The sequence below is a fragment of the Phoca vitulina genome, unplaced genomic scaffold, assembly GCF_004348235.1.
Source record: "Phoca vitulina isolate PV1807 unplaced genomic scaffold, GSC_HSeal_1.0 scaffold17, whole genome shotgun sequence".
Taxonomy (NCBI): Eukaryota; Metazoa; Chordata; class Mammalia; order Carnivora; family Phocidae; genus Phoca; species Phoca vitulina.
In genome coordinates, this window is record NW_022589720.1 from 29,049,622 (window position 1) to 29,065,635 (window position 16,014).

General features: G+C 36.1%; 1 protein-coding gene across 1 annotated transcript in view; it reads left to right on the plus strand.

Moving 5' to 3' along the window:
- Positions 1–16,014, plus strand: part of WDR70 (WD repeat domain 70) — a 353,255-nt gene that overhangs the window by 43,682 nt on the left and 293,559 nt on the right. Inside the window, exon 6 of the mRNA XM_032415162.1 lies at positions 13,390–13,449. Within this exon, the coding sequence (XP_032271053.1) occupies positions 13,390–13,449 (60 nt within the window). The remainder of the gene's footprint in view (positions 1–13,389; positions 13,450–16,014) is intronic.

Consider the following 16,014-nt stretch of genomic DNA (forward strand, 5'->3'; position numbering starts at 1 on the left):
GAGTAATCTCTATACCCAACATGAGGCTCGAACTTATAACCCCGAGATCAAGAGTCACACACTCTGTCCACTGAACCAGCCAGGCATCCCACTCAGTTTATTATTTAAAAATTTTTCTTTTAGTTGCTTTATTTATAGATTTTATTTTTTCTTCTGCCTTCCCAATGATAAGTAGTCTTAAGAATGAGCGTTATGTAATTAGTTTTTGCACTCCTCTGAATGTTAAAGAAGATAATTATAGAAAATGCACATCAGTTTGTCAGTTTAGTAGGTATAAACACAGTATTTGAAAATAAAACAGGTCCCTTGATCTTTCACTCTTTCTATTTACATGAGTAAAATTGTGTCAGTTTTGAGATTTCTCAGTGCTTTAATCTTACAATTTAAAAAGTGCCATTATAAAGAATTTCTAGAAAATCAGGAATATTTACCAAAATTGATATAATTTGTCTTTTCATGGAATTAGGTACTTTCTTGTTTCCATGATTGTAAAGTTTGCATTGGAATAAATTTTTATTTTTAAGTACCAAATTGATAGAATGGCATATAAGTACATATTGAAGCAGCTCCAACAGAGCTAACTTTTATTCTTCTATAAACCTTGATCCTTATTTGGAAAGACATTTTGTTCATACTATTTGTGCTCAGTGCTAGAAGTGCAGCTAATTGTGAATTTGAAATAAGACCAAGACCACCAAGTTGATTCACATAGTCTACCAGGCAGCTGTTGGTTGGTAATGTTGCCATTTCACTACTGGTCTGGATCGGAATCAGGGAGTCTTTATTCATTTTTGCATCCCAAGAGCCTTGCAGAGTATAAATGGGAATTAAATGCTTTTTTGAATAAATGAGGAAGTTAGTGGCACAGCCGTGATTTTTTTACTGTCGTAAGAAGGGATGCTCCAACAAACCAGGAATTCACTGTTAAGCCACAGTTTTCTGTCTCTGCAGTCTCCTTTTGATTTATGATAAAGAAATAAGCAGATGCTCAAATCTAGAACCAAATAATATTACTGACAGTGGATACTTTGTGCAGTAATGTCCTAAGCACTGAAGGTGAAATAACTCCTTTAATCCTCCTGGTACTATTATCCTCTGTTGACAGATAAGGAAACTGATACTCAGAGATGCTAAGTAACTTTCCCAGGGCCACCCAGTAGTAAACGTCGGAGCCAGCTTTTGAATCTAGCGAATCTGCTCCAGAATCTGTGTGCTTAACTTTACGCTCTCCTTTACCTCTGGTTGTAACCCACCCTGCCTCTCTCCTGCACTTACCTCATGCCCCATCCATATAAACTAGGAACAGTCTTGGAATATGCCTGACTCTTGTGCATTCCAGTATGCTCTTCCTTGTCTCTGGATGGTGGCCAACACTTAGTACAACTCCATTCACTTGGCAGGCTATGTAAGCATTGACCCTTGTGGGGTGCATTGAGACAGACCTGTCTCCTTCATCAGGGAAGAACCTTTTCAGTTTTAAGGATCTAGCTTTTCTCCTTGTGAAAGGAGAACGTTTTCTTTTTGTAAAAACCCTCACTGAGCCACAAAAATAGAATTGAATACCTCCTTCTTTATGCTACTTCTGTGTTAGTTATATTCCTCTATTATTTTATCTTATAACAGCTTTATTGAGATATTCATATGTACTAAATTTCACAATTTTCAGGTATACAATTCAGTGAGTGTTAGTATAGTCATGGAGTTGTGCAACTATCACTACCACCTAATTTTATGACATTTTCCTCCTCCCCCAAAGAAACCTTGCACTCTTTAACTTTCACTTCCTATTCTCTCCTCACTACCCTATCCCTAATTCCTGGCAATCACTAATCTACTTTCTGTCTCTATGGATTTGCTTGTTCTGGAGATTTCATATCACTGCACTAATACAATAAGTGTTCTTTTCATTGATTTCTTTCACATAGCGTAACGTTTTCAAGGTTCATCCATGTTGTAGCATGTATGAGTGCCTCATTCCTTTTTATTGCCAGTATTGCCACATTTTTTTAAAATGCATTCATTAGTTGATGGATGTCTGCTATGAACATTTGTGGAGAAGTTTTTGTATGGATGTATTTTTTTGGTTTTGGGAGTTCATATCTAGGAGTGGAATTACTGGGTTATATGATAACTGTGTTCAATATTTTGAGGAACTGTTTCAAACTGGCTACACCATTTAAAATCCCACCAGTAGTCTATGAGGATTCAGTCTTTCACATCCTCACCAACATGTGTTATTGTTCGTCTTTATGATTACAGCTGTCCTAGTGAGTGTGAAGTAATATCTTGTTGTAGTTTTGATTTGCATTTCTCTAAAGAACGAGATGACTTTGAGCATTGTTTCATGTACTTATTGGCCATTTGTATATCTTCTTTGGAGGGATGTCTCTTTAGATCTTTTTCCTGTTTCAATTGACTTACTTGTCTATCGTTGAGTTATCAGGGTTCTTCATATATTATGGACATAAGTCCCTTATCAGACATATGATTTCCAAATATTTTCCCTCATTCTTAGAGTTGTCCGTCACCTTCTTGATGGTGTACTTTGAAGTACAATAACTTTAAATTTTGGTGAAACCCAATTTATTTTTTCTGTTGTTGTTTGTGCTTTTGGTGTCATAGCTAAGAAGCCTAACTCAAGGTCATGAAGATTTACTCCTGTTTTTTTCTAAGAGTTTTATAGTTTTTGTTCTTACATTTAGGTCTTTGATACATATTGGGATCATTTTTGCGTATGATTTACATAGGGCATTCACAACCACGGTAAAATGATCATAATTGTGATACAATCATTTGTTTACAAGTGTGTACCTTTCATAGCTTCTGAGCTCATGAAGACAATACCTGTGTCTTCCTTATTTTGCGATTCTTACTGTTTATTAGGTACGGCTTTTATTAAATCTGCCTGTGGCTTCAAATATTTTATCTTGAAAGTACACAGAAAAATTTGAAGAGTAGATATGAAAATAAATAGTTGATAGATATGTCCCCATGTTTTAGAGGGATATGTAAACACATTATGGTAAGTACAAATATGATTGTCTATTATTTTTTCCTCACAGATTTCACTTATTTTCTTTTAAAAACAAGCTTTCATTAGTAGGTAATCTTTATTATCTTCAGTTAAGAAGATATATTTTGAGCACCTACAGTATACTATTAGGTATTACAGATACAGATCAACTAAGACATTGTACTTGTCCTCAAGGATCTTACAGACTAATGGGGACATGGCAAGTGAACAATCTACTTTTGTCCTTTTTTTTTTTTTTAAGATTTTAAGTACTCTCTATACCACGTGGGACTTGAACTCACAACCCCAAGATCAAGAGTTGCGTACTCTACCAACTGAGCCAGCCACATGCCCCAAATATCACTTCTTTGTAAACTTGCTTTTCCTCTTTCTCCTGCTTTTAAGTTGTTTCTTTTTATTTTTTTTATTTTCAAATTTTTATTTAAATTCTAGTTAGTTAACATACAGTGCAGTACTGGTTTCAGGAATAAGATCTAGTGATTTGTCACTTACATACAACACTCAGTGCTTGTCATAACAAGTGCCCTCCTTAATACCCATCACCCATTTAGTCTCCCCTACCCACCTCCCTCCATCAACCCTCAGTTTGTTCTCTTTCATTAAGAGTCTCTTATGGTTTGTTTCCCTCTTTCTCTCTCTTTTTTCCCCCCCTTCCCATAGGTTCATCTGTTTTGTTTCTTAAATTCCACATGAGTGAAATCGTATGGTATTTGTCTTTCTCTGACTTATTTCACTTAGCATAATATACTCTAGCTCTCTCCATGTTGTTGCAAATGCAAGATTTCATTCTTTTTGATGGCTGAGTCATATTCCATTGTATGTGTACACCACATCTTCTTTATCCATTCATCAGCTGATGGACATTTAGGCTCTTTCCATAGTTTGGTTATTGTTGATAAAGCTGCTATAAACATCGGGGTGCATATGTCCCTTTGAATCTGTATTTTTGTATCCTTTGGGTAAATACCTAGTAGTGCAATTCCTGGATCATAGGGTAGTTCCATTTTTAACTTTTTTGGGGGAACCTCCATACTATTTCCCAGAATGTCTGTACCAGTTCTCATTTCTACCAACAGTGCACGAGGGCTCCCCTTTCTCCACATCCTCTCCACAATCTGTGTTTGTTCTTTAGCAAGAAATGCTCAAGAGTGATTTAAAATACTTGGTTATAGTGGTGGTGGCTTTAGACATTATGGCAAGTATGAAGTGTTAATACTGTGTTTGTTCCATATTTGGTGGGATGAGTAGGATGTATAATTGCTAGAGCTGGAATTGTAGAATTGTCCAAGAGAACCTGTATAGATTGGTTTTTAAGATGTTTCTAATTTTCACTGTCCCTTTGACAATTGTGAAGCATATACATGCTTTTGCATGTATGGAAAGTTATATTAAATCAGATATGGTATCCATTCCGCAGTGTTGTTAGGTAAAGGATAAAGATATCTCAGTGTCAGGTCAATATAATAAAAATTTATTATGGCTCAGGCTTCTTTTGTTTTCCCAAATAAATTAATCCTTTACCTAATTTAACTCATGCTGTGGCACCTTTTGTAGTTAAAGTTAGTAAAGTCCATGCATCTTTTTTTTTTTTTTTTTAATTTTTATTTATTTGACAGAGAGAGCGAGAGAGGGAACACAAGCAGGGTGAGTGGGAGAGGGAGAAGCAGGCTTCCCGTGGAGCAGGGAGCCTGATGCGGGGCTCGATCCCAGGACCTTGGGATCATGACCCGAGCCGAAGGCAGACGGTTAACGACTGAGCCACCCAGGCGCCCCTAGTCCGTGCATCTTTAACTAAATAGAAACAGATTGCACAAGCAGTAACTCAATTTTTTTTAAAAACAGATAGGAACTCTTGAACGTAACTCAACATAGTATAGTACATAACCTATGTTGAAGTAATTCTGCACTGCATATCTGAGATACTGAAACTTGGTGAAACCTTTTTATCTCAAGGCATTTTATACCGGGTCTCCCAACAGTTTCTAAAATATGTACTTTCAGAAAAAACCTTTGTAGCCATAGGCTCATAATAATTTCTTACTCATAATGGGTTATAATTATAAAGTACTTTGTCACATTAACTAATTTGGTCATCACAGCAACTCTGTGCTTTGTTTCCCAAATGAATCATTTTAATAAATACTTACTCTTTGTAGACAGGAGGCTAGGGACTGGAGGCTTTCAGTGGATAATTAATTCAAGTTGTGAAGATTTGGGAATGATGTATACATTGTTGCCACTGACATGGTGGAGGTGGGCCTTTTTTTCAGGAGTAGGGCAAATAGTAAAACCCAGGACCTTTGTTTATAGTTGTAAAAGAAAGTCTTTTTAGGGTGGGAGTGAAGGAGTGGGAGGGAGGAGTTTCATTGTAGGGGTTCTAGAAAGCCAGGTTGCTCCTTCTTATTTCTGTTATAACACTCTCCCACAAACCACCGCCCAACTGGCAAGCCCAACTCCTTTTTTATTCCTTTCCTGCCTGGAGTGGTTAATGTTGTGGGTAAGGGTGGGCTCTTACTATATATATATTAATAAGTAATATATAGAAAAGTACCATTGTAAATAATAAGACTATTGTTAGGCTCTTTAGGTATTAGTATCTTTTTTTTTTATTTTTAAAGAATTTTATTTATTTGACAGAGACACAGCGAGACAGGGAACACAAGCAGAGGGAGTGGGAGAGAGAGGCAGGCTTCCTGCCAAGCAGGGATCCCGATGCAGGGCTCGATCCCAGGACCCCGGGATCATGACTGGAGCCAAAGGCAGATGCTTAACGACTGAGCCACCCAGGCGCCCCTAGATATTAGTATCTTATAAGAAACTGCTTTTTAATTATATAGGAAGTTTTTTTTTTTTTTTTTAAGATTTTATTTATTTATTTGACAGAGAGATACACAGAGAAAGAGGGAACATAAGCAGGGGGAGTGGGAGAGGGAGAAGCAGACTTCCCGCCCAGCAGGGAGCCCGATACGGGGCTTGATCCCAGGACCCTGGGATCATGCCCTGAGCTGAAGGCAGACGCTTAACACCCGAGCCACTCAGGCACCCCATAATTATATAGGAAGTTTTTTTTTAAAGTAATCTCTTTGCTCAATGTGAGGCTGGAACTCAGGACCTTTAGATCAAGAGTCACATGCTCTACTGACTGAGCCAGCCAGGCACCCCAGTCCTTTTTTAGTTTGTTTATTTTTTAGTAATATTCTATTTATTTTTCAACTTTATTGAGGTGTAATTGACAAAAATTATATATATTTAAAGGGTATAATGTGGTGGTTTGATATATGTATAAATTGTGAAATGATTACTACAGTCAGGTTAATTAACACATCCATCGCCTCATATAGCTACAATTCTTTTTGTGTGTGTGTGGTAAGAACACTTAAGATCTACTCTCTTAGGAGATTTCAAGTCATCATGCTGTACATTAGATCCCCAGAACCTCCTTGTAACTGGAAGTTTGTACCCTTTGACCAGAAACTTCTTCAAAACATTAATTTTCTAAACTTAACTTGGGACAGTAGTCAAATGTTGCAGAAAATTTCTAAAACAAAAATGTGTGAATGCTGTGAAAAGTTATTGATTGTTACTAAAAGCAATGGAGAACCATTGAAAGTTTTCAAAGAAAAACAACCTAAGAAGGGTAACATCATGGTAGTGAGCAATGCAGAGAGAAGTGAAGAAGATAGCAGTCAGAGAAGGACTTTTTAGTGAGATAGGGGGAGTGTTCATAGTTTCAGATGTGAGTAAGTTTAAGGTAAACCATGTCATCATAGAATGTCATGAATTACCTCATCTGATTTTTTTTTTTAAGATTTTATTTATTTATTTGACAGAGATACAGTGAGAGAAGGTACACAAGCAGGGGGAGTGGGAGAGGGAGAAGCAGGCTTCCCGCTGAGTGGGGAGCCTGATGCGGGGCTCGATCCCAGGACCCTGGGATCATGACCTGAGCTGAAGGCAGACGCTTAATGACTGAGCCACCCAGGCACCCCTGATTTTTTCATTTTTATAAGTGAAAAAGCTAAGGTTCTAGACAACTGAGTGACTTAATGGAGGTTACAGTGGAGTTAATTGCAGAGTCCTGTCTAGATTTCAGGTCTTCAGAAGTAGCAAATAAGAGCAGAAATACTCAAAATTTTAGGGTGTCAGGGAATGATAAGGCGTATGTTCATGGTAGCTTTTGAAAATAAATGTATCTTTTGGTATAAATCCTGTTGGCTTATTACCTGCATTGTTGTATGATAAGAAAATTGTCATCTTTGTGTTTATTGATAATGTAACGGATTTTAAAAAATAATATAATTTCTGATAAAATTTAAGAATGACCTATCCTTTTTGAGTTTCTCAGCCTTAACACAAGTATAAAAAGTTATTTAACAACATACTTTTAAGTCATGTTACTGAGAAATGTTCTCCAAGATTGCAGCTTGCAATAGGGCATAAACCGAGGGTAATTGAGAGGTGGTTTGGGAATACTACTAATTGAAAGATTGGAACCAGCTGTGAGAATTAGATAGGAAATTGTCTTTCCTTCCTGCAATATTTTAGACCTATAACTTTCCATTTTTGGAGGAAGATTTTAAACATTTGATAAATGATTTATTTTGAAGCTTACCTAAAGTTTATTAGAACATTAAGAAGTATTCAGGCTTAATACTATGCATCTTTTAATTTTTTTTTTTTTTTGCTTATGTGGACTTTATGAAAATTCTTTTTTAGCTTTGATAAAATACACATAAAATTTATAATCTTAACCATTTTTATTTTTATTTATTTAAAAATTATTACATTTTATTAAGTTTTTTATTTTAATTCCGGTATAGTTAACATACAGTGCTATATTAGCTATATATACTAATTAGTATATTAGTGTATATATTATATACAGTGCTATATTGTATGTACTATATAGTGACTCAACAATTCTATACATTACTCAGTGCTCATCATAAGTATACTCTTTAATCCCCATCACCTGTTTCAACCATCCCTCCCCCCCCAGTCTTAACCATCTTTAAATACAGGTCAATAGTGTTACATTGTCGTATATTCAGTCTCCAGAACTTTTTTATCTTGTACAGAAACTATACCCATGAAACAGTAATTCCCCATTTTCCCCTCTCTCCCAACTCTGGCAACCACTATTCTACTTTCTATGAATTTGACTACTCTAGATACCTCATAGGAATTGTACAGTATTTTTCTTTTTATGGCTTGTTTCACTTAGCATAATGCCCCCCAAGTTTATCCATGTTTTATTGTAAGAATTTCCTTCCTTTTATTTTTATTTATTTTTTTTTTTAAAGATTTTATTTATTTATTTGAGAGAGAGAGAATGAGAGAGAGCACATGAGAGGGGGGAGGGGCAGAGGGAGAAGCAGACTCCCTGCCGAGCAGGGAGCCTGATGCGGGACTCGATCCAGGGACTCCAGGATCATCACCTGAGCCGAAGGCAGTCGCTTAACCAACTGAGCCACCCAGGCGCCCAGTTTCCTTCCTTTTAAAGAATGACTAATATTCCATTACATATTCCGTATATATATATATATATATATGCACACATATATGCATATATACACCACATTTTGTTTATTCACACTTTGGTTGCTCCTATCTTTTGGCTGTTGTCTTGCTGCTATGAACATGGGTGTACAAACATCTCTTGGAGAGCCTGCTTTCAGTTCTTTTGGGTATATACACAAAAGTGGAATTGCTGAATCATATTTTAAATTTTTTGAGGAACTACCACACTGTTTTCCATAGCAGCTGCCCCATTTCTGTCCAGCAATGTGTAAGGGTTCCATTTTTTGTATATCCTTGTCACCATTTTTCTTATTTTTTTTTTAATAATAGCCATCCTGTTATTGGTATCTCAGTGTGGTTTTGATTTTCATTTCCCTGATGATTAGTAATGTTGAGTATCTTTTCATGTACTTGTTGGTCATCTGTATTTCTTCTTTGGAGAAATACCTATTTAGGTCCTGTGCCAATTTTTGAATCAGGTTATTTTTTGTTGTTGTTGTTGAATTGTAGCAGTTTTGTATTTTTGGATATTAACCTCTTATCAGATATATGATTTGCAGACATTTTCTCCCATTCTAGAAGTTGCCTCATCACTGCCTTTCCCTTTTCCTGCCCAGCAATTTAAACTCTATCCAGGCAAAAATATTTGCAGTGTCAGGATTTATTTTATTCTCTCCTAGATGCCTTCCACATTCACCTGGGGAACCTCTATTTTTCCAAAGGCATCTCAAGCATCTCTTCTGTAAAGCCTTTTCTGATCACCCTCTACTTCCCCAGGCAGAATGGAATTGAGCACTGAACCCTGTGTGTTCTTCTGTCATAGCATCTGAAACATTTTAGTGTTGCCTATTTGTTTACCTGTCAGTTTTGCTTTACTGGATTGACAGTGCTTGTGAGCAGTGTCTGTGTTGTTAGTCTTTTTATCTTTAACTGTAGTCCCTGGTGTATGGTGTATAATTAAATAATAAATGTTTTTTTAAGAGAATGTGTGATGATGAATAATTATTAAGTCAGTCTATTGGAGCTCCAGAGTTATACTAGAATAGACTCTAATTTTGGTTTTCTGTGATACCACATGGGCAACTATTTCCAAAATGGTTTCTGGGAGAATGTAGCACTCCTTTGCAAGTTCCTGGTTGGTAGTCCTCATTCTCTCCACACAATTCATAGCCACTTTGTGTCAGATCTTTATTACTGGGTAGACTTTTGATTAGGGCTTATAGTACCATACATATATAACTTTTTAAACTTATGGCAGCTTTATCCCAGAAAGGTTATTTCTGATTTGCAAGTCTTTTGAAAATACTTTAAGGGTGTATGTCAGATGGAACTGCTCATGTTATTCCAGATATATTTGCTATCCTTGTTATGAGGGCAAACCAAAGAGCCTGGGAAATAATCCTTTGGTTGGCATTTAAGACCAAACCAAAACAAAAGCTGGTATCTTTCCTCCTTTTCCATTAAGACTAGCTTTTGTTATGAATTCTTATAATAAATGATTTCATTGAAGTCTTGTAGCTTGTGATGTCCCCTGGCGTGAAAATCATGAAAATATTTTACTGTTATAGCGAATTTAACACTTAAGCCATATCCCAAAAAGTCATTAGGAAAAGTTCTGGAAAAAGAACAATCACCATCAAGTGATATGCTACCAAAAGATGGATTGCTACTATTTTAGATGATTTAGTTGTGCCAGTTATGTGGTCTTTTTATGAGTTATGCCCTACATGAATTCCAGTAAAACTTTGATTTTAAATGTAAACAACATTTATTTAAACATTTAATTCACTCCTAATGTAAATACTAAATTGTTCTGTGTTCTTGTAAGTTTTAAGTGCCAGAAATTGTCTACATATAGGCACATTGTGCATTGAATTCAATGAAATAATTTTCATCCTTCCTCTTAGTGACAGTGTTTCTGTTTTGAGTGATGAAAAAGTAATTAGTTATGAAATGAGACACTGACTATAATAGAATCTTCTCTAAGTGAAACATTTGAACTGTTCTCCTGTTTTTTTTGTAAGAGTACTTAGCACTTATACATGAGTTTTTATTGCTTACAAATGTTGTCAACTGCAAAGAGAGCAGTGGCTTACATAATTTAATATAGGGGTAGTCCAGAATTCATTTATTCGACTTTTAAATTATTTTAGAATTTGTGTTGAAATATTGGTATCTCTGAAATCAAGGTATGTGCAGCCCTTTTCCAAAGCATAGTAAACCATACTGTAACGTCTTGTATTGAAGTAAATTGTAAACTGTCCAGCAGTTTTTTAGGTTACTGTGAGGTTAGGGTTCCTGTTCAGTGTCTTCTCATTTCCTAATCTTCTTCATTGCATTGTGGTGGTAGTAGACTACAGTAATCTCTGAGATGCAGACAGTCTAAAACAAAACTGCCTTTAATTCTTTATACTTGCAACTTTTTTTTTTTTTTTAAAGTAATCTCTACACCCAGAATGGGGCTGGAACTCATGACCCCAAGATTAAGAGTCACATGCTTTACCGACTGAGCCAGCCAGGCACCCCTGTACTTGCAACTTTAAATTTACTTTTGGTCTGGGGTATAATCATTTGGTTGTTAAAGTTTTCACTTTTTGAAAACCTCCGTTATCCTTTATTGTCACTTGCCAGGCTGATCTGATGGATAGCACCTGCTCTCCTTTATGGACATAAACATTAATGTTTGAAAGTAAATTAAAAAGTACAATCTAATGTGATCTACAAGGTAGACATTGGGCCATTAATTAATTCCAAAACACTTTTGTGTTTGTCTGCCATACACCATCTGTTTTATGGATTGGGGATTCAGAGATAATAATAGATATACACAATCTTTGAGAAGTGTCCATCTTGCAATTTGGTTATGGAGTGGTGGGGAGGGAGACAGGTCAAAAATTACAATGGATTTTGATAAATTCTGTGATCGAGATAAGGAGAGGTTATCTCTTATCTGAGACATGAGAATGCATGGAAGGGTCATTTAACCCAGAGTTTGAAATGTTGAGAAATGCTTCCAGGAAGAGGTCATATCTCAATTGAATCTTAAAGGATGAGTAGGAATTAGCCAGTTAAGGAGGAAGGGAAGCCTGGAAATAGACTGAGATGATATGATAGGCGACATAGGAGGTGAGCCTTAGAATAAAGGGTGGCTGTCATTTATTGAGCACCTACTTTGTGCTGAATGCTGCATTATAAGGCTTAAACCACTTGCCTCATAGTAACCTAAAGGGCAGGTGCTATTATCCTCTGTATACAAATGAGGAAATAGAGTTGTAACTCTCCTGCAGTTATGACAGGGTTATTGAGTGGCAGGGCTAGATTGAAAAACCTAGTTTTTCTTGGGGCATCTGGCTGGCTCAGTTAGACCACACGACTCTTGATCCTGGGGTTGTGAGTTCAAGACCAACATTGGGTGTAGAGCTTACTTAAAAAATAAATAAAAGAAAATGTTAAAAAGAATGTTCAACCTTATAAAAAAAATACAAATAAAAACCCTAGCTTTTCTGGCTTCTTGTCGAGCCTGCTTCCTCCCAGGAAAGAACAGGTTCAAGAAGAAGGAAGTAGTTAAGTAGTTGCCATGCTGTTGAAAGGTCAGTTGTGCAGGTTAAGTTCTGAAAAGTGTCCAGGGGCATTTATAGTGACTTGTTTGTTTATTCAAGAGGTATTTACTGAGAGTCTCTTAAGTGCCGAGAACTGTGCTGGGCATTAGGAATAAAAGGACGTGCCAGAGTGGTAGAGGTAGAGCGGTGAAAGGAAGCAGAGACACTTGAGCGAAAACTTGTGTAAAGAAGCTTGATTGCAAAGGAAAAGATAATGATATAGCAGTAAATATAGCGGAAATTGTGTGTGTGTGTGTGTGTGTGTGTCTAATATGGGAAGTACTTTAATTGTTTATGTGCAGAGGAGAAAGAGCCATAGCAGGGGAAGAGTTTATGATGAAATAAAACTAGTGATTGATTCATCAAGGATGTTAAAGAATGAGGGGAGACAGGGACCAAAGTCTGTTAGATTGCACATATCTAATTAAGTAGATTGCAGGATGATCCTCACGTAAATTTGTAATGGCCCTAGAATTTTAGTATGATTACCCAGCTCTTGGATAATGGAAACTTGACTAAACAATGAAACTTCATATTCAGATGATCACTGTGATTCCTTATGTCTGATATATGCATCCATCTTTTCTCTTCCTCGATTATCCTGGCCATACCTCCTGTCTATCATAGCATTTCTCATATTGCATTAGAGTGATTGATCTCCCCCTCCTCGACCACATGCTTCTTGGAAGGGGGAATGGTAGAGGCTATGTCTGATGCTACCCAGCATCTGGAATAATCTCACTTTAACAAATGCTTATTGAACCAATGAATCATTGAATGACTCAGTTCCTTATTTGTGTTATTTTGGAGCAGCAGTGTTTTGATTTTTAAACTTTCAAGAGTTAAAAGGTATATATCTACCCTGTGCAGATTTTATTTTATTTTGTGTAGTTAAGCACTTTAAGTTATGCCCAATTTTCAGTGAAAAGAGGACTTTAAATATTTGGATGCTGAGAGGGCTTACGGTTCCATACAACCTAAAGAGTTTCTTAGTCTTATCTTTTTTGAGATTTGAGGTACATTTATTATCAGCTCAACAACTGTAGTCTATCTAGAAGTGCAGAAATAAGATACTCTCAGAAATTTTATTTCCTGTTTTTTTTTTAAGCGTTGTGTAAAAAGCTAGTGATGCAATTTTTAAAAATTATATTTCCTGTGAATGTGGCATGTAGTCCTGCCCCCCCTCCGCCCCATATGTTGGATACTCATTGATGTCATGGAATTTTCTTTTTTCAGAATCCTGTCCAAAAGATCCCTGATTCGCATGAAATAACTCTAAAGCATGGCACTAAAACAGTAAGTTTAAAAAATTTGATTCTTTCCTCTCAGTAACAAGGCTCTCATGGAAAAGTAAACCAATGATACATTTGTATTAAGGCTAATTGCACAATCAACTGATAACACAGAAGCTATAGGCATTAAAGAAAAAGAAAGATTACATTTCTATTCAATCAAAATAACCGTTGCGTTTCATTTAAAATAGCAACACTTATTGTTATTGTTGGCTTTAAAACCTTGTTCTTTGATAGAGGAACATTACAAGTGAAAAAAGAAATGAAACTAAAATACAGTTTTCCTTTTTATGGTGTGGGAAAATTTCTCATTACCCTTAGCTTTATTTCTATATCAAAAGGCCTGAGTTCGTTTTTTAGACGAACATTGAGATAAGAAATGAATATAAAATAGTTACTGTATTGCTCTAAGATTATTATTGCTTAGACTTACAGATTCTATTTTTGTATTGCTATATTTATGTTAAAGATTAATAATGTAAAATTTTGAGTTATAACATGAAATCATTTTATTGTAAAGCCATTAAAAAAGTAGTAGTTGAATGAATGAAACCTCATGAATGAAAGAATAAAATTATCTTGCTTTCTCTTTTCAATGAAACTGCCTTTTTCTAGGTGTCTGATATGTAAAGCAGTAGAAAAATACATCCCATAATGAGGAAAACATCAATCAGTAGAAATCAACCCAGAAATGATGCAAATGATAGAATTAATAGAGAAAGATGACATTCTTCTTGCTGAATTTTTTGCTTTTGAAAATACCATTTTCATAAAAATATTTGTTAAGAGTATAGTAGGTTTATTGTTGTTTTAAATGAAGTGAACAATAAATATTTTAAAATGGCTTAGTTTAAAGTTTTACTGTGGTAAATACAGGTACATATAACTCACATAAACAAATGCTTTTTGGGGTCCTCAATAGATTTAAAGAGTATAAAGTGGCTTGAAACCCAAGTATCTGAGAACTGCTGTTTTAAGAAACCATTTCCATCTGATTTGTGATCTTATATCTACTTTTTATTAAATCAGAGTTCTGGTATTTTTCTGAAATTGTGACAGAATTTTACTAACTATTAGGAAAGGAACTGTAGACAGTTCATACTTAAACAGAAGCTTCCCTATCATTTAGTTCAGAGATTTTTTTTTTTTTTTAATATTTTATTTATTTGACAGAGACAGCGAGAGCAGGAACACAAGCAGGGGGAGTGGGAGAGGGAGAAGCAGGCCTCCCGCTGAGCAGGGAGCCCGATGCGGGGCTCGATCCCAGGACCCTGGGATCATGACCTGAGCAGAAGGCAGCCGCTTAACTGACTGAGCCACCCAGGCGCTCCAGTTCAGATTTTTACGAGTGTTCATGAGTTTTACATGTTTTATTTAAATATTTCTATTTTTTTAAATTTAATTTTATCTTTTAAAGAATTATAATTAAAAACATAGTGCCCACTTGTTTTGCACATTAAAAAATCAATTAGAGCTTCCTTTTTTTTTTTAAAAAAAGGTTTATTTAATTATTAGAGCACACATGAGTGGTGGGGGGAGGGGCAGAGGGAGAGGGAGAAACGGACTCCTGCTGAGTGGGGAGCCCTCCTGAGTGGGGAGTGCTCCGCAGGGCTCGATCCTAGGATCCCAAGATCATCCTGGGATAATCCTGAGATCATCTGGAGATTATGACCCGAGCTGAAGGCCGACCAATGATTCTCTGGAAGTTGGAAGCTGCTGGCTCCAAACAGCCCTTTCCTTTTCCCCAAGGAGGACTCAAGGAAGATGCCTACGGCTAGTCATCAGTTCTTCTACCCTGACTGTAGGCCTCTGCCCCGTTCTCCATGCTGGCAGTTGCAGCGAGGGAGTGGAGCTTACACCCTTGAGGGGAGGACAGGCACAGAATAGACAAACCACAAATGAATTTGCAGTTTCAAATTGTATTGGAATGGGATGAACACTGGTGCAGTTAGTTCTATCAGGAGGAGGACACCTCTTTAATTGTAACAGGAGGGTAGAAGGATAGAGTGGGCATGGACGTACTTTTGTTTGTAGTTGGTAGTAGCAGAAGTCACTTTCTAGACTTCAAAAGCTACTGTTTATTTTTATTATTTTTATTTTTCATTGTTTTAGGTTTTAGGACATATAATTGTTCAGGCATAAAAAATGACTTAGTTCTCATTTGAATGCTTTCTTTAACACATTTAGAGTAGTACCTATCTAATTTAAACATATAATAAGTCATTAATTATATTTATATATAATTCCCTTATGTTCTGAAATCAGTGTTTGCAGGTAGTGATTGAAATGAGTAAAATTATTTTGTAAATATCTGGTTTTAATTACAGTAATTCTATTACATTAATAACATTTCAAGTCTATTAGGAGAACTGATTTATAGTTGCTTCCTTTATATAAAACTTTGATCCTTTTAGTATTTCATATGTATGGTAATATCTGTTAATTATTTCTAATGTATTTTTTTTCCTCCTGAGAGGGCAGTAGATCCAGGGACTTCCTGCTTAAGAATAGTGAGTTACCAGTTGGGCATTCACATGTGCATTGGACCTAGGAAAATTCACAGGGAAGG